Genomic DNA, 19,072 nt, shown 5'->3' on the forward strand with positions numbered 1-19,072 from the left:
ATCATTTGAGATTAGGAGCTGGAGACCAGCCTGGCCAACACGATGAAACCCCGTCTCTATTAAAAAATGCAAAAATTAGCTGGGCGTGGTGGTGCATGCCTGTAATCTCAGCTACTCAGGAGGCTGAGACAGGAGAATCACTTGAATCCGGGACGCAGAGGTTGCAGTGAGCTGAGATCAAGCCACTGCACTCCCTCCAGCCTGGGCAACAGAGCAAGACACCACCTCAAAAAAAAAAAGCCATTAACAACTTTCTTTCTTTCTTTCTTTCTCTCTCTCTCTCTTTCTGTTTTTTTTTTTTTTGTTTTTTTTTTGTTTTTTTTTGAGACAAGGTCTCACTCTGTCCTCTATCACCCAGGCTGGAGCACAGTGGCACAATCATAGTTCACTGCAACATAAAACTCTCGGGCTCAAGCGATCCTCCTGTCTCAGCCTCCCATGTAGCAGGGACTACAGGCATGTGCCACCAAGTCCGGTTAATACTTTTAAATTTTTTTGCAGAGATATGGTCTCACTTTTTTACCCAAGCTGGTCTCAGACTCCTGGGCTCAAGCAATCCTCCTGCCTCGACCTCCCAAAGCACTGGGATTACAGCCATAAGCCACCACATCTGGCCCAGTTTTTCTTTACGATCTTTCAAGGACTTAGTTTGCAGATAGGAAGCAGAAAGGAATTGTAAATTCAGTTCCATCAGCATCTACTTGGGGCTTACACACAAGTATTAATTAATTCTCACAACAGTTCCAACAATAGTGGGATCATTATTACCTCCATGTTACAGATGTGGAAACTGAGGATTGCAAACTTGAAGCACCTCGTCCAAGGTCATTCAGTAAATACCTTGCAGAGAGGAGGCTGGGCCAGGCCTAAATCCAGAATCAGCCCTCCTGACCCTGCCCTGATGTTCCCAAGACACAGCAGATAGAGTTCTGACACACATGGAGGAGGGAGGCAGCCCAGAGGGCGAGCTGGGTCCCTTCAGGAAGGGAGGAAAAGAAGCATCCAGACTGATCCATGAAACAGGTACTCACAGAACAGCCATCACGTGCCAACATGTCTTTGGGCAGTCACTCAGACACAGTGGCCGACCTGAATGTGCTGATATTTTGACGAGAACAATACAACACAAATGAATACCTACACAAGGGAGAGCAGTTTAGGTGGTGAGTGCTGCGAGAAAGGAAAAAGTAGGGGAGTGACAAAGACTGGTCCGGAGTATATAAAGAGCTCTGACAACTCAACAATAAAAAGACAATCCAAGTTGAAAACAAGCCAAAGACTTATTGGCTGATAAGCACATGAAAAGGGGTTCAGCATCATTAATCATCAGAGACAGGGTCACACACCCACTAGTTTCATGGGCTAGGATAGTGGTTCTCAACCAGGGGCAATTTGCCGCCCCCCCCCCAACAAGGGACACTTGGCAATCTCTGGAGAGACATTTCTGGTTGTTACAAATAGGTGGGGCACGGTGGGCTAAAATTGCCCCCCTAGGCTGGGCACGGTGGCTCACATCTGTAACCCCAGCACTTTGTGAGGCTGTGGTGGGCAGATTACCTGAGCTCAGGAGTTCAAGAACACCCTGAGCAACAGGGTGAAACCCCGTCTCTATGAAAAATACAAAAAATTAGCTGGGTGTGGTGGCACGCGCTTGTAGTCCCAGCTACTTGGGAGGCTGAGGCAGGAGAATTGCTTGAACCCAGGAGGCGGAGGTTGCAGTGAGCCAAGATCGTGCCACTGCACTCCAGCCTGGGTGACAGACAGAGCGAGACTCTGTCTAAAAAAGAAAAAAAAAAGCCCCTCCGCAAAAGATATCTGTGTCACAATCCTTGGAAACTGTGAATGTTACCTTCTATGACCAAAAAAGGGGGCTTTCCAGAAGTGGTGAGTTTAAGGGTATTGAGATGCAAAGATTATCCTAGATTATCCTGGTGGCCCTAAATGCAATCACATGTATGAGAGAGAGGCAAAAGGACATTAGACACGCACAGACGAGAATGTCATGTGAAGACAGAACACAGGTTTGAAGATGCTGGCCTTCAGGACTGGAATGATGTGGCCACAAAATTAAGGAATTTGGCAGCCACCAGAAGCTGGAAGAGGCACAGATCAGTTTGTCCCCTGGAGCCTCCAATGAGAGTGTGTCCTCCTCGCCTGATTTCAGCCCAGTGAAACTGATTTCAGCCTTCTAGCCTCCAGGACTGCGAGAGAATAACTTTCTATTATTTTAAGCCGTGAAGTTGGGGGCAATTTGTCACGGCAGCATCAGGAAATTAATTCACGGCACCACTGGCATCAAGTAAGTGGAGACCAGGGATGCTGCTCATCATCCTAGAATGTACAGGACAGCCCCGCACAACAGAGAATCATTTGGTCCAAAATGTCGACAGTGCCAAGGTCGAGAGAACATGGGCTAGGGTGATGAAATTTTGGAGTCTAATTTCACCAAGCTGTGGCTGAACTTAAGAGGCTGACATTTAAAAGACTGATCTTGCCAAACGTTGGCAACTGGAACTCTTATACACTCCTAGCGGGACTGTAAAATGGTATAGCCATGTCGGAAAACAGTTCCTCTTTTTTTTTTTGAGATGGCGTTTCACTCGTTGCCCAGGCTGGAGTGCAATGGCACGATCTCGGCTCACCGCAACCTCCGCCTCCTGAGTTCAAGCGATTCTCCTGCGTCAGCCTCCCGAGTAGCTGGGATTACAGGCATGTGCCACCACGCCGGGCTAATTTTGTATTTTTAGTAGAGACAGGGTTTACTCCATGTTGGTCAGGCTGGTCTCGAACTCCCGACTTCAGGTGATCCACCTGCCTCAGCCTGCCAAAGTGCTGGGATTACAGGGGTGAGCCACCGCGCCGGCCTTCCTCTTTCTTAAAAAGTTAAGCATACTGCTACGGTGTACATGTCCCCCCCAAAACTCATGTTGAAATTTAATGGCCATGTGATGGTGTTAAGGGGTGGGACTGGTAAGAGGCGATTAATATTAATATTGTTATCATGAAAGTTTGGCCCCCGCTCGCTCTCTCACGCCCTCTTGCCCTTCTGCCTTCTGCCATAGGATGATGCAGTACAAAGGTCCTCACCAGCTGCCAGCGCCTTGACGTTGAACTTCCTTTCTTTATAAACTACCCAGCCCGCGGTACTCTGTTACAGCAACAGAAAGTGGGACTAAGACACATAACACTTCCCTGTTATCTAGCAATTCCATATATGAAAGCATATGTTCACAGAAAGACTTGTGCGAGAACGTTCATAGCAGCTTTATTCAGTCGCCCCAACTGGCAGCGGACCAGGGCATAAGCAACCTGCAGCGTCTCCATGCAATGGAAGGCTGCCAAGCAATACGAAGCCATGAGCTACTCACTTCACACAGCTTGGGTGGATCTCAAAACAATTCCACGGAGCGAAAGCCGCCAGACGCAAAGCACTGCGTGCCGTGCGATTCCACTTACATGAAGTTCAAAAGGAGATGAAGCTAGAGCGACAGAAACCGGAACAGTGGCCAATTATGGGAGACGGGCATTCACTGGAAGAGGGTATGAGGGTACTTTCTGGGGTGGTGGCAAAGCTCTTTATTGGGATTTTAGCTGCCCAGGTGTAAACCTTTGTCAAAACTCGTTAAACTGTATGCCTAAACTTAAATGCAATTTCACTGCATAAAATTTACCTCAAAAAGGCCAGGCGCGGTGGCTCACTCCTGTAATCCCAGCACTTTGGGAGGCCGAGGCAGGTGGATCGCCTGAGGACAGGAGTTCGAGACCAGCCTGACCAACATGGAGAAACCCCATCTCTACTAAAAATACAAAATTAGCCAGGCGTGGTGGCGCATGCCTGTAATCCCAGCTACTCGGGAGGCTGACGCAGGAGAATCGCTTGAACTCAGGAGGCGGAGGTTGCAGTGAGCCGAGATTGCGCCATTGCACTCCAGTCTGGGCAACAAGAGCAAAACTCCATCTAAAAAAAAAAAAAAAAACTTTACTTCAAAAAACCCCGCTTCCAAAAGAATAAAAGAAGAGGCCATTTGAACGTGGTAGCCTGGGAAGTCCCTTTGAGGAGAGGACATCAGAGCAGAGCCTAAAGGACAAGCTGAGTGTGGGAGTTTCCTGTGGCTGCCATCACAAAGCGTTACAAACTTTGAGTGGCTTTCCCAGCAGAGACGGCCTCTCTCCTGGCTGGGGGTCCAGCAGTCCGAGAGGAAGGCCCAGGCTGGGCGGGCTCCTGCCGAGGACCGAGAAGGTGCCTCCACTCGGGGCCTCTGTCCCAGTTTCTGCTCTGCTGCCCATCTGCGGGCTTCCCTGGCTTCTGCCACGGCGGGTCGGCCTCAGCCTCTGTCTCCACACGGCGCTCTCCCTCTGGGTGTGTCCGTGTCTCCGTCTCCCCTTTCTGTCAGGACACAGGTCACACTGCATTAGGGCCCACCCCTCTGCAGAATGACCTCATCCAGATCTAACTCATCACGTCCGCAACGACCCTGTTTCCAAATAAGCCGGTTCCTTGTCACCAAGTGGAGCCTTCAATGAGCTGATGCCAAGGCAGGTCTAGGGAACTAGAAATGGGGTAAGAAGCAATGTCCTCCAGCCAGGTGTGGTGGCTCACACCTGTAACTCCAGCACTTTGGGAGGCCGAGGCGGGTGGATCACTTCAGGTCAGGAGTTCGAGACCCCTGGTCAACATGGCGAAACCCCACCTCTACTGAAAAATACAAAAAGTAGCCAGGCATGCTGGCGGGTGCTACTCGGGAGGCTGAGGCAGGAGAATCGCTTGAACCGGGGAGGCGGAGGTTGCAGTGAGCCGAGATCGTGCCACTGCACTCCAGCCTGGGGGACAGAGTGAGACTCCACCTCATAAAAAAGAAAAAAAAAAAAGAAGCAATGTGCTCCTCACAGTCGGGTTTTCTCCCAGGACCATTTTACTCATCCAACAAAGAACAAAGATGTCCCAGCAACCCATCTACCCAAGGCATTGACCACTCGGGCTACAAAGGTGAAGGAGGAGGGTGGGGCTGGGCAGGCTGGGACTGGCTATGGACCCCAGAGAGTAAAGATGGTTTTGCTGGCACCACACCCCCAACTCCAGGACTTGCCCATGCCCTGTCTACAGGGCCAAGCCTGAAACCTGACTGCCTTTCACCATCAAGCAGAAGTCAGCTGCGCATCCTGTAAGAGAGGGGGAAGGACCCCCAAGACCCTCCCAGAGCCCCCTGGCTCATTAGGAGGCTAGAGGGGGCCTCCTGCAACTCTCCATGCAAGGTGCCCAGATGAGACCTGGCCAGTCGAGACTTTTACTTGAAGGCTCCCCATGCCTTCCTTGGGTGCCATCTCTTCTACCAATGAACGTTTTCTGAGTTTCTCAAGCCTTCTTTCCTCCCGACCCACAGAGAAACTGAGGGACCGGGGCCTTCTGGTCCCCCAGGAGACGGGCTTGTGCTGAGGAGGTAGGCCGCTCACTGTGCATCTTCTCGGAGATCTGAAGCTCCTCCTATTTCCACAAGAAAGAAAGGGAAGCTTGGCAAAGACCCTTCCATCCAGAATCATCAAGTTCGCGACGCCCGTGCTTCTCCTCAGCGCACAGAGAGGAGAGTTACCAGGGGCCTCAAGCAACTCCAGCGGAAGCAGTCACAATCCTTCCAGGACCCAGGAACGTCCTCCGCAAGGACCCACAAACCCAGACCTCATGAAGGAGGAGACCCCAGGGCCACTAGCCCAGCCCCAAGCCTCCTGAGTCTAATTGTTGCTGTGATAGAGACCCTGCACTTCGCAGAATCAAAAAGAATATATTGTGGGGTGTTTTTTTTTTACCACAATCAATTAAAAAATGCATTAAAAAGTAAGAACTGTCCAGGCACAGTGGCTCACATCTGTAACCCCAGTACTTGGGGAGGCCGTGGCCAGGTGTTCAAGACCAGCCTGGGCAACATAGCAAGATCCCATCTCTACAAATAATAATAATTAAAAAAAAGTTAGCCAGGCATGGTGGCACATGCTTTGTACTCCCAGCTACTCGGGAGGCTGAGGCAGGAAGATCGCTTGAGCCCAGGAGTTCAAGGCTGTAGTGAACTATGATCGCATGCAGCCTGGGCAACAGAGACCCTGGAGAAAAAGAAAGAAAGAAAGAGAGAGAGAGATAGAGAGAGAGAGAGAGACAGAGAGAAAGGAAGAAAGAGAAAGAGAGAAAGAAAAAGAAAGAGAGAGAGAGAGATGGAAAGAAAGAGAGAAAAAGAAAAAGAAGAAAGAAAGAAAGAAAGAAGGAACTTTTGCCTATCCAAAGACTCAGGAAAAATAAAAAAGAAAGCCAGCCCTCATAATGAGATACCACTTCACAGTTACATCTGTTGGAAAAAAAAAAAAAAAGGATAACAACAAATGTTGGCAAGGATGTGAGGCAACTGGAAGCCTTCTGCATTGCTGGTGGGAAGATGGAGCGGCGCGGCTGCTGTGGGAAGACTCCTCTAAACGTTACACCTGGAGTCACCACAGGGTCCAGCAATTCTACTCCTGATTATAGACCCCAAAGAATTGAAAACTGGTGTTCAAGCAACTGGCATGTATCTGAGTGTTCAGCACAGGGCTTCTCACAATAGCCAAAAGGTGGAAACAACTCAAATCTCCATCCACTGATGGACAGATAAACAAAATGTGGTCTACGCATGCACTGGAATATTAGTCAGCCGTCAAGAGAATGAAGTACTGATACGTGCTACAACATTAGTGAACCTTGAAAACAGTGAAAGAAGCTAGACACAAAAGCCCACATATTGTATGGTCCCATTTATATGAAAAGTCCAGAAGAGGCAAACCCACGGAGACAGAAAGCAGATTAGGGAACGCCTGGAGCCGAGGCTAGGAGTGACCGTGTAGTGAGTCTGGAGGTCTCCTTCTGGGGTGATGAGAATGGTTAGACAACCGGACAGAGGTGATGGTTGAACCACACTGCAGATGTACTTAATGCACTGAATTACATGCTTCCAAATGGTTAATTTCACGTTACGTGAAATTATGTGAATTCTACATCAATTTTTTTAAGTAAGCCCTTGTCATAAATGCGTTTAATACAGTTGCTGCCTCAGCATCCAACTTTAGCAGTTGTACCCTGTCACCTTTGCCCTAGATAACACCCCTCCCTCCCTGTCATGTGATTGTTTGCGATATAGCCCACGTGGTCCTCGCCTCACTGACCCAAAACCCAACACATCCCACGGCTGCTGACCACGATAAGACCTAATGCTCAACACCAGAGTCATGTAAATCAGTTTCCTCCTTGTGCATGTTTTCTTTAAACCAGCCAATCCACAACCCCCGCAGGAAAGCCTGTGGGATCACTTCACACCCTGTGACCTTAATACAGGCACAGCCCCGGAAGCTTCCCCGCCCTTCCGTTCTGGGCTTCGCTGTTGCACAGCTGATGAGCTCAATCAGCTCCCTGCTGCCTCCAGACTTCCCCTCTGCCTCCCATCAGCACACCTAACGTCTCTTCGATCTGAGTCATACATTTCTTTTTTCCGTTTTTTTTTTTTTTGTTTTTTTTGTTTGACACAGGGTCTCGCTCTGTCACCCAGAATGGAGTGCAGTGGTGCAATCATGACTCACTGCAGCTTCAACCTCCCGGGCTCAAGGGATCCCCGCTCCCGCTCAGCCTCCTGAGTAGCTGTGACTACAGGCACGCGCCATCACGCCCAGCTAATTTTTTGATTTTTTTGTAGATACCAGGTCTCACTATGTGGCCCAGGCTGGTCTCAAACTCCTGAGCTCAAGCAGTCTGCCCACCTCAACCTCCCAAAGTGCTAGGATTACAGGCGTGAGCCCCCACGCCCAGCCCATTTCTGCTGTTTCATGCATTTTCGTCTGCCTCCTCACTGTGGCTCCCCTGACACACACATCCGAACCGAACTTTCCCACGGGTCAGGGATCTCCTAGAAACTGGGTATCTCGGCTACGGCCACTCTCAGTAGAGACATGCTGACACCAAATTAAAAAGAAACCATAATGATAAAAACCACAACAGCCCTCCTGAAAGCAAACGGATTTAACTGTGATAAACAGCACAGGACTTGCAGTATGGATTCTCAGTTTGTGATGCACCAGAGGGGACGCAACAGTCACAGGGAGCCTGGCTGGTTGAAACACTTCTGTGTCCAGATCATGTAAAAGTTTTGAAGAAGATTTCACGGAAGTATATGTTTTTAAAATGCCATGAACTCCTGTGTCCCCTGCATCTAACTTAGCCACACAGCCAGGGTGTGGTGAAATGCTCTCAGGTCCGCACTTAGCAGCCACGTAGCCTGCTTGTGCCTCTGTGAGACTCTGCTTCCCCAACCATAAAGTAGGCGTCTGAGGGCCAAAGAACAAGGCTGCTTAACCTGGTGCCCCAGCTCAGTTACGAGCCCGTGACAACAGTGAAAAATCATCATCAGCCCTTTCTCCTCCTAGTAAATTTGGGCCCTGTAGACCTGCTTTTCTGCTCACGATGAACATTAGTAAGGGTAGGCTCGCTGCTGCAGCAAACAACCAGAAATCCCATGTCACAGTCCAATGGGGGGTACCGGGTCAGAAGTGCAGGCTTCTAGAATTTGCAGCAAAAGTCTGAGAGGGGGAGAGACAGAGGTATTGCCCTGCTCCCCGGTAGTCACCCCTGTATCAAGAGGGGGTGAAAGACTCGGATTTGAGAGGGGTTAAGAGTTTACCTGAGCACAGCATTCTCATTGGCCCCCGTGGCTTGGAAACATACGGGGAAGTTTGTAAGTGCCACCAAGTTCTGCTGTTGCTTAATAGAAAGCTGACCGGGTAAGTGTGATTTTGACAAAAGGGTCTTTGATGCTCCCAAGATTTTAGATTTGGTTGCCATGTCCTATGAAAATAATCTCCAAGAGACGCCTGTGACTCTGACTAGTCATCTCATTGATAGTGGTTGCCCTGTAATATTCTTTGATTGTCCTTTAACAGATTCTTAGGCCATGTAAACGCTGGCAAGATTTCCCTGGGGAAACTAAAGAGGATGATTCCCACACGCCCCTTCCCCTGCATCAGGCACTAAAAGGACTGCAGAGTTCTTCTTTTCATGCAAATGCTGAGAATCTTGGCTCACCTAAGGGAATCACCGCCTCCCTAGCCAGGACGCTGGAGGGACTGGCGTTAATTAGCCACAGACTGCAGCGAGGGGGACAGAATGTGGCACCCCCTGAGGGCCCATGGAAACCCAGAGAACGGTCCCAATAGGAATGGAGAGAATCCGTTGAGAGATTGGGTTTGCCTTTTTTTTTTTTTTCCTCCAATTGGTAGGCCCTAGCCCTATCTTAGAGGGAAAGAAAATCGAGCTAGGGCAGGGTGAGGTGGCTCACACCAGTAATCCCGGCACTCTGGGAGGCTGAGGCAGGCGGATCACGAGGTCAATAGATTGAGACCATCCTGGTCAACATGGTGAAACCCCGCCTGTACTAAAAATACAAAAAATAGCCGGATGTGCTGGTGCACGCCTGTAGTCCCAGCTACTCGGGAGGCTGAGGCAGGAGAATCGCTTGAACCCGGGAGGTGGAGGTTGCAGTGGGCCGAGATCGTGCCACTGCACTCCAGTCTGGCGACAGAGTGAGACTCCATCTCAGAAGAAAAAAAAGAAAAAGAAAATCGAGCTACTGCACGGTGCAGAGAAAGCATTCACCAGAAGGCAGTCATTTTTGAAATAAGTATCTGAGACCCGGCCTGTGCCCCAGCTCAGCTAGGAGCACATGTGAAGAGACCAGAGCTGGCGAGGCGACTCCGGTCCTGACTCCCACCTTCCCAGCCGACTGGGACCAAAGGACGCCACCTCCCTAACTAGTGCCAGGTGTCTACCGGACTCTTGCCACCCCCATGTTGTCCCCTGCCACCACAGGGTCAGGGCCAGCCGCTGTGCCACTGCAACCACCTGGCAGGGGCTGCCAAGCTGGAGCATTTTCGCCAGCAAGGGTCAAGGCAGGCGTGGGACTGCAGGGAGAGGGCTGGCTCGCCCCACTGCAGGGCCCAGTCGCTAAAAGAAGCATGGACCTGCTCTTCCAACTGGCCCCTCACCCTGGCTCTCCAGGCTCCTGTCCTGGCTCCCTTTCACCCTCCCATAGGTGGCTCCTGGGAGCGGTTCCTCCTCTGCTTCCAGTCCCCAAAGCCAAGGCCTCACCTACACTTCTCCTCCTGAAGGGACTCCAGCAACAGCTGCAGGTCAGTCAGAGACCTCTCCTTTAGGCTGTGATAGGACTCCTGGAGGCTGATGTGGAACCTCTTGGCTTCTTCCAGCTCTGCCTTTACCTTCTGCAACAGCAGGTTTTGTTGCTGGGCCACATCCTCTGTCTCTAAGCACGTCCCCTGCTGTAAGCTCTGGAAGCGACTCTCCAAGATGAAGGGTCTGCTGGCATGAGGCAGGCTGACCGGCCCGTCTTCCCCACCTGGCTCGGGGGGCTCTGAAAGCAGGGCCTTCTCACTGGGTGGCTCGCAGTTGGCTGGGTCGCTTTCTGCCATCAGCAGTAAGCCCTCGGGCCTGCAGCCTTCCTCCAGCTCCTGGAGCTGCTGGTGACACTGGTGGAGCCTGTGCTCGATCTGGGCGATGGTGGCGGAGGCGCGCTGGTTCACCTTCTCAAAGGCCTGCTGGCTGTGCGGCACCTGGTGCCGGTGTGCTTTGGATACCAGCTTGAGGTAGCTCACAGTGTTGCCATCCCGACTGGCCTTCTCCACTCTCAGCTGCTCTGAGAGATAGAGGATGCGGTGCCTGACACTATCCTGTAAGTTGTGGGCTAGGCCCCCATCTGCGAGGCTGGAAGGGCCACTGGGGCCATCTTCGCTGGATGACGGGGACCGGCATGAAGGCACATTGGAGGGGAGGGTTGCGCTGGGGCTCCTGGTGTGTTCCGCCTACATTGGGAAACAAGAAATCACAATACGGTGCTCTGTGAGCCGCAAAGTGTGGGAGAATTGGACACGTTATGACTCCATAAAACACTTCCACATATGCATGGATACTTACACACGCAAGATTTGTGCATTCAAGATGGGCCCGACACAGACTGAGGAGGTGATGCTCATCTTCAGGGCCCCTCTCCCCTCCTTTTCAGCGTCTGACTCCTTGCTCTACATGTGTGCCTCACTAAGACCCACAGGTGGCCAGACTCCCTTCTACATCTGCCTGTTTTTGCACTGCACTCCTATTTTCTCTTCCAAAAATTACCAATTGTGGGTCTCATTTATAAAGAACTGTTCTTGTAAAGTATGGAATAAGCTTATTTCCGTTAACTCTTACAGCTTGCTGTTTTGCTACTCCCAGGGAGACAGGAAGGGTTAGGCAGAGAGATTTGCCTCCTAACAGGTTCATTCATTCATCCAATCATTCATTCAACACATACTTTCTCTGAGTGCCTACCACGTGGTACAGAAGCCAGATACATTCCTTGATCTCATACAGCTGACAGTCTACGGCAGAAAATTCTATTGTAACACAAAAGAATGAGTCTCTCACATGGTGAGGGGGTTAACATTGCCTTTGACGAAGAGCCCAGTTCAAATCCTGGCTCTACCACTCTGAGACCTTGAGCAAGTTAATAAACTGCTCTGAGGCTCAGTTTTCTTACCTCTAAAATAAAGATGGCAAGAGCAGCATAGCTGGAACCCAGCCCACCAGAGCAAGGAGCTAGGAGAGGGAGGTGGGGGGCAGCTCAGGTGCAGCCTCTGTTCTGTTCCTACATTTTTGTTTTTTGAGACGGAGTCTCACTCTGTCACCCAGGCTGGAGTGCAGTGGTGCAATCTCGGCTCACTACAACCTTCGCCTCCCGGGTTTAAGCAATTCTCATGCCTCAGCCTCCCGAGTAGCTGGGATTACAGGTGTGCGTCACCACACCCAGCTAATTCGTGTATTATTAGTAGAGACAGGGTTTCACCATGTTGACCAGGCTGGTTTCCAACTCCTGACCTCAAGTGATCCTCCCGCCTCGGCCTCCCAAAGAGTGCTGGGATTACAGGTGTGAGCCACTGCATCTGGCCTATACCTCAATTTTTAAAACGCAAAGTGATACCACTATGTACCCAGTAGATTGGTCAAACTCAGACAGACTAACAACAGTAAGAGTTGGCAAGGATATAGCGCAACAGGAACTCTCAATCATTACTGGCGGGAAGCAAATTTGTACTACAGCCACCTTAGAAAACCACTTGACAGTATCACAAAGTTGAAGATATACCTACCAAATGATCCAGCAACTGCATTCACAGGCGATATTCCCAGGAGGCAAGTACACTGATGTTCTCAATATCCAACAACTAGCAACAAACCACCTGCCCAGAAAGTGTAAGTAAACTGTAATATATGCAACAACATACTACTGTACAGCAATGAGAATGAACTACAGCCTTGAAAAACATGAATGCATTTCACAAGCATAATGTTGAACAAAAGAAACCAGACAGAAAATCCATACTATATATGGTTCCATTTACATAAATTCCAAGAGCAGGCAAAACTAAACAATATTGTGTAGGGATGACTACACAGGCAGGAAAGCTAAAGAGCAGCATGGATGTTGGCAACAGAAACCCCAGGATGGTGGTTCCCACTAGAGCAGGAGAAGGGGATTATGACTGGGGTGACTGTGGAGGCTGGGGTGCCTGGCCTGAGTAGTGGTTAAATGTGTGTTCACCTTATCGTTATTTCTTAAAACATACATCAATGTTTTCTGCACCTTTATATACATATGCCAGATTTCACAGTTTTCAAACTATTTAAATGTTCAATATAGGCCAGGTGTGGTGGCTCATGCCTGTAATCCCAGCACTTTGGGAGGCCAAGGCGGGCGGATCACTTGAGGTCAGGAGGTCAAGACCAGTCTGGCCAACATGGTGAAACCCCGTCTATACAAAATACAAAAAAAAAAAAAAAAATGCCTGGCACAGTGGCTCACACCTGTAATTCCAGCACTTTGGGAGGCCAAGGCGGGCGGATCACCTGAGGTCGGGAGTTCAAGACCAGCCTGATCAACACGGAGAAACCCCATCTCTACTAGAAATACAAAATTAGCCAGGCGTGGTGGCGCATGCCTGTAATGCCAGCTACTCGGGAGGCCGAGGCAGGAGAATCGCTTGAACCCGGGAGGCGGAGGTTGCGGTGAGCCGAGATCGTGCCATTGCACTCTAGCCCGGGCAAGAGCGAAACTTCATCTCAAAAATAAATAAATAAAATAAAATAAAAATACAAAAATTACTCAGGCGTGGTGGCACACACCTGTAATCCCAGCTACTCGGGAGGCTGAGGTGGGAGAATCACTTGAACCCGGGAGGCAGAGGTTGCAGTGAACCAAGATTATGCCACTGCACTCCAGCCTGGGTGGCACAGTGAGACCTTGTCTCAAAAATTAAATAAATGAGGCCGGCGTGGTGGTTCACGCCTGTAATCCCAGCACTTTGGGAGGCCAAGGTGGGCAGATCACTTGAGGTCAGAAGTTCGAGACCAGCCTGGGCAACATGATGAAACCCCGTCTCTACTAAAAATACAAAAATTAGCCAGGCGTGGTGGCACACGCCTGTAGTCCCAGCTACTCGGGAGGCTGAGGCAGGAGAACCGCTTGAACCCAGGAGGCAGAGGTTGCAGTGAGCCGAGATCGCACCACTGCACTCCAGCCTGGGTGGTAGAGTGAGACTCCGTCTCAAAAAAATAAATAAATAATAAATAATAATATGTTCAATTGATGGATTTAATGGCAGATTTGATATGGCTGGAGAGACTGTTGGTAAATTGTACAGAGGAGCTAAAGAAAGTATCCAGGCAGGGCGCGGTGGCTCACACGCCTGTAATCCCAGCATTTTGGGAGGCCAAGGCGGGTGGATCACCTGACGTCAGGAGTTTGAGGCTAACCTGACCAACATGGTGAAACCCTGTCTCTACTAAAAAATACAAAAAATTAACTGGGCATGGTGGCGGGCACCTGTAATCCCAGCTACTTGGGAGGATGAGGCAGGAGAATCGCTTGAACCCAGGAGGCAGAGGTTGCAGTGAGCCGAGATCGCGCCACTGCACTCCAACCTGGGCAACAAGAGCAAAACTCCATCCCAAGAAAGAAGAAAGAAAGAAAGAAAGAAAGAAAGAAAGAAAGAAAGAAAGAAAGAAAGAAAGAAAGGGAGAGAAAGAGAGAAAGAGAAAAGAAAAGAAAGAAAAAAAGTATCCAGAATGCAGCACAGAGGCACAAAAAAATAGAAAACTGGAAAAATAGAAGACATGGAAGGTAGCATGAGTAGGTCTAACAAAAATCCAATTGTCACACCAGAGAGAGAAGACAGACAGAATGAAGCACCAGCAATATATATATATATTTCTTTTTTTTTTTTAATTGAAATGGAGTCACACTCTGTTGCCTAGGCTGGAGTGCCGTGGCACAATCTCGGCTCACGGCCAACCTCTGCTAGCCGGGTTCAAGCACTTCTCGTGCCTCAGCCTCCCGATTAGCTGGGACTACAGGCACGTGCCATCACAGCTAGCTAATTCTTTTGTATTTTTAGTAGAGATGGGGTTTCATCATGTTGGCAAGACTGTTCTCGAACTCTCAACATCAGGTGATCCACCCACCTCAGCCTCCCAAAGTGCTGGGATTACAGGCATGAGCCACTATGACCAGCCACAGCAGCAACATTTTAAGAGATAACTCCCTAAGAACTTTCCAGAACTGAAGAAAGACACAAATTCACAAATTCAAGAAGCCCAATAAATCCTAAGCAGGGAAGACAGAAATAGGTCCACACCTAGACACGAGATTTCTTTTTTTTTTTTTTTTGAAACAGTGTTTCGCTCTTGTCGCCCAGGCTGGAGTACAGTGGCGTGATCTCGGCTCACTGCAACCTCTGCCTCCCGGGTTCAAGCGATTCTCCTGCGTCAGCCTCCCAAGTAGCTGGTATTACAGGTGCCCGCCACCATGCCCAGCTAATTTTTGTATTTTTAGTAGAGACAGTGTTTCACCATGTTGGCCAGGCTGGTCTGGAACTCCTGACCTCAAATGATCCACCCACCTCGGCCTCCCAAAGTGCTGGGATTACAAGCATGAGCCACCGCCCGCGGCCGACACAAGATGTTAAAAGCAGCCAGAGGAAAAAAAGCTGATTACCTTTAAAACCATGACTTTTAGACTGCAGGCTGCCTTCTCAATAGCATCAATGCAATCCAGAAGATAGTTGACTGATATCTTCGATACACTGAGAGAATAACTGTCAGAGAGAAAAAAATAGGTCACATTCAAAGAATCAGAAGTCAGAATGGCTTCAGACTTCAGCAACAGCATGGGGAACTAGAAGACAATGAAGTGCTGGCCGGGCACGGTGGCTCACACCTGTAATCTCAGCACTCTGGGAAGCCCAGGCAGGCGGATCACTTGAAGTCAAGAGTTTGAGACCAGGCTGGCCAACATGAGGAAACTCTGCCTCTACTAAAAATACACAAATTAGCCGGCATTGTGGTGGGCGCCTGTAATCCCAGCTACTCGGGAGGCTGAGGCAAGAGAATCACTTGAACCCAAGAGGTTGCAGTGAGCCGAGATCACTCCCCTGTACTCCAGCCTGGGCGACAGAGCAAGACTCTGTCTCAAAAAAAAAAAAAAAAAAAAAAAGACAATGAAGTGCTGCCTTCGAAATTCTGAGGGAAAAATGATTTCCCAGCCTAAAACTCTACACCCCAACTGTCAACTGTGGGGTTAGACTAAAGACATTTTTAGACATGAAGGAGTTCAGTACACCACTGACAAATGTAAGAATTCAACAACTGTTTAAAAAGCAAGTCTTGCCAGGGCAGTGGTGTGCACCTGTGGTCCCAGCTACTCAGGATGCTGAGGCAGGAGGATTACTTGTGCCCAGCAAGTAGAGGCTGCAGTGACCTGTGACTGTGCTACTGCCCTCCAACCTGGGTGACAGAGTGAGACCTTGTCTCAAAAAAAAAAAAAGGGTGGGGGCCAGGCGTGGTGGCTCACAGCTGTAATCCCAGCACTTTGGGAGGCCAAGGCGGGTGGATCACTTGAGGTCAGGAGTTTGAGACCATCATGGTCAACACTGTGAAACACTGTCCCTACTAAAAATACAAAAATTAGCCGGGCATGGTGGCACACACCTGTAATCCCAGCTACTGGGGAGGCTGAGGCAGGAGAATTGCTTGAGCCGGGGAGACGGAGGTTGCAGTGAGCCGAGACTGCGCCACTGCACTCCAGCCTGACTGACAGAGTGAGATTGTCTCAAAGAAAAAAAAAAGTAATCACTAGAAAAGAAGCTACATATGTACATAACATCCAAATAACCAAGAGGAGAAAAAAATGGGACTTGATTAATCAAAAAAAAAAAAGAAAGAAAGAAAGAAAGAAAGGGGGAAACAAAAAAAAAAACAAGGGCTGGGTGTGCTGGCTCATGCCTGTAATCCCAGCACTTTGGAAGCCAAGGTGGGTGGATCTCTTGAGCCCAGGAGGTCAAGACCAGCCTGGGCAACATGGCGAAACCCCGTCTCTATTAAAAAAAAAATTAATACAAAAATTATCCTGGAGTGGTGGTGCACACCTGTAGTCCCAGCTACCCAGGAGGCTGAGACGGGAGGATCGCTTGATCCCGGGGATGTCGAGGCTGCCGTGATCGCACCGCTGCCCTCCAGCCAGGGTGGCAGACTGAGACCCCATCTCAAAAAATAAATAAATAAAAGCAAACAAGGAAAAAAAAGGCTTGAAATATATCTGATAGATAAAGGGCTAATCAACACAATATATAAAGAACTGCAAATCAGTAAACTAAGAGCAAATAACCCAATATAAAGACATTAAAGGGTAGCCACGGACATCTCAGACGACGAAAAACAAGACAGTAAACGTATAATAAAACGTGTAATTGCAAGGTGATCCGGGAATAGTAAGCGAAAAGCAACAATTAAATACTATTTTCTCATCCACCAGAACGCCAAAAATTAAAAAGCCTAACAATGTCCAGGGCTGGCGAGAATGTGGCAGAAGGCGATGTCACATACCCTGCAAGTGGGAATCTAAACAGGTTCAGGGTTTGTTTTTTTTTTTTTTTTATCGCAATTAGGTGGCCTGTTAAATTTTTTTTCTTGAGACAGAGTTTTGCTCTTGTTGCCCAGGCTGGAGTGCAATGGCTCGATCTTGGCTCACCGCAACCTTGACCTCCCAGGTACAAGCAAGCGATTCTCCTGTCTCAGCCTCCCAAGTAGCTCGGAGTACAAGTATGTGCCACTACGCCCAGCTAATTGTTTTGTATTTAGTAGAAACGGGGTTTCACCACGTTAGGCTGATCAGGAACTCCTGACCTCAGGTGATCCACCCACCTTGGCCTCCCAAAGTGCTGGGATTACAGGATCGTGTGCCACTGTGCCCAGCCACTTTTTTTTTTTTTTTAGACAGAGTCTTGCTCTGTCGCCCAGGCTGGAGTACAGTGGCGCCATCTCAGCTCACTGCAACCTCTGCCTCCCGGATTCAAGGGATTCTCCTGCCTCAGATTCCCAGTAGCTGGGATTGCAGGTGCCCACCACCGCCTGGCGTGGTGGCTCACACCTGTAATCCCAACACTTTGGGAGGCCGAGGTGGGCAGATCACCTGAGGTCAGGAGTTCGAGACCAATATGGTGAAACCCCATCTCTACTAAAAATACAAAAAATTAGCCAGGTGTGGTGGCGGATGCCTGTAATCCCAGCTATTCGGGAGGCTGAGGCAGGAGAATCGCTTGAAGCCAGGAGGCAGAGGTTGCAACGAGCTAAGATCGAGCCACTGCACTCCAGCCTGGGCGACAGGGCGAGACTCTGTCTCAAAAAAAAAAAAAAAATATAAACACACATTCCCTTTAACCCAGCAGAACATGGGAACCCAAGGGCATTCAGCCTGTGGCGCGACCAGGCGGCCTGACTTGAGCTCACGTAGAAATTCGGCATTTTTGAACCAAGAGACAGCACTTGGGATCCCGAATGTCTGGACTTGGGCACGGCGCTGTGGAGCTGGCGCCGTTGGGAGCCATGCGAGTTCTGGGTCGGTAGGTCACCTCAGAGGTGGGGAGAAGGTTCTCTGAGACCGACATGGGAGCTAGTGCTGGCACCACTGGACATGGGGCATTTCAGACAGAGGGCAAGCACATTCCCTAGTTACCAGGGTTCATTCAAGTCAGTCACGTCACAGACTGGCAATGGGCTAACCCCTCCTCAACAATCACATGGGGCTTGCGTCATAGAATGTTTTAGAAAAGGAAAGGAGGCTGGCACAGGCGCCAACCGTCTCAGAACCCTGAGCACTGCCCCACCCCCACCCTGCCCGCCATAGCTGTTGTGGGGGAGGGGTGACCATTTATCGCGAAACAAAAAATTGCGCCACAGCAGCTCCCTCCCTCCCCCACCTTTGTGGCTGCAGCTGCACGTCCCACGTGCAGCACCACCCCCTGACACATGCGGCACCACACAGCTAGTGCCGGAACTTTTTGTGCAGAGAAAGAAGACCCTGCACCCGCGCGGAGGGAGCCCTTTTGAGATTGCAGGAGAGAAGATGAGAATGGGACTATTTTCAATAACTGTGCACATGCAAGACACAAACATTCCAGATCCCTTGACTTGCTTGCGGAGGGAGCGGCAGGCGGAGGGAGCGGCAGGCGGAGGGAGCGGTACGCGGCACACGGAGGGGGCTGCACTGACATCACATAAACGCACTGGGCAGCTCGCAAGCGCCATTCGCTCTTCAGACGCCGGAGACGTAGGAGTGGGTCTTCAGACTCCAAAGGGATTGGACTAATGGCGGATGCTGAGGCGAGGGCTGAGGTGCCGGAGGAGGCCAGACCCGACGGGGGCACCTTGCAGGTGCTGCAAGATATGGCCAGCCGCTTGCGAATCCATTCCATCAGGGCCACATGCTCCACGAGCTCCGGGTAAGTTCTCCTCATTGAAGTCTGGGTCATGCAGGGCCACGGGCCCGGTGGCTTCAGGCCTGGTGGCCATGAGGCCATGTGGTGAAGGGAGAGCCTTCAGAGGCACAATGGGCTGTGTCGTAGATGCCCTGTCTTGGGCTGTTGGGGCCCGGTCGAGCACCCTAGATGGCAGCGAGGCACTATTCCCGCC

At 50.1% G+C, this 19,072-nt stretch overlaps 2 protein-coding genes across 3 annotated transcripts in view; one reads left to right on the plus strand and one right to left on the minus strand.

The window, feature by feature from the left end:
- The window catches only part of TEX28 (testis expressed 28), a 26,294-nt gene extending 8,206 nt beyond the window's left edge, over positions 1-18,088 (minus strand). The window contains exons 1-3 of one of the 2 annotated variants that reach the window (XM_004065111.5): positions 18,013-18,088; positions 15,102-15,201; positions 10,148-10,875 (exon numbers count right to left, since the gene is read on the minus strand). In XM_004065111.5, the coding sequence (XP_004065159.1) occupies positions 10,148-10,875; positions 15,102-15,113 (740 nt within the window). In that variant the 5' untranslated portion in view covers positions 15,114-15,201; positions 18,013-18,088. Of the gene's footprint in view, positions 1-10,147; positions 10,876-12,198; positions 12,291-15,101; positions 15,202-18,012 lie in introns of those variants that run through there. The other variant, XM_055375897.2, reaches the window with a different exon arrangement.
- TKTL1 (transketolase like 1) overlaps positions 17,977-19,072 on the plus strand; it is a 35,190-nt gene continuing 34,094 nt past the window's right edge. The window contains exon 1 of the mRNA XM_004065112.4: positions 17,977-18,882. Coding sequence (XP_004065160.1) covers positions 18,749-18,882 — 134 coding nt within the window. The 5' untranslated portion in view covers positions 17,977-18,748. The remainder of the gene's footprint in view (positions 18,883-19,072) is intronic.

The sequence above is a fragment of the Gorilla gorilla genome, chromosome X, assembly GCF_029281585.2.
Source record: "Gorilla gorilla gorilla isolate KB3781 chromosome X, NHGRI_mGorGor1-v2.1_pri, whole genome shotgun sequence".
Lineage (NCBI taxonomy): Eukaryota > Metazoa > Chordata > Mammalia > Primates > Hominidae > Gorilla > Gorilla gorilla.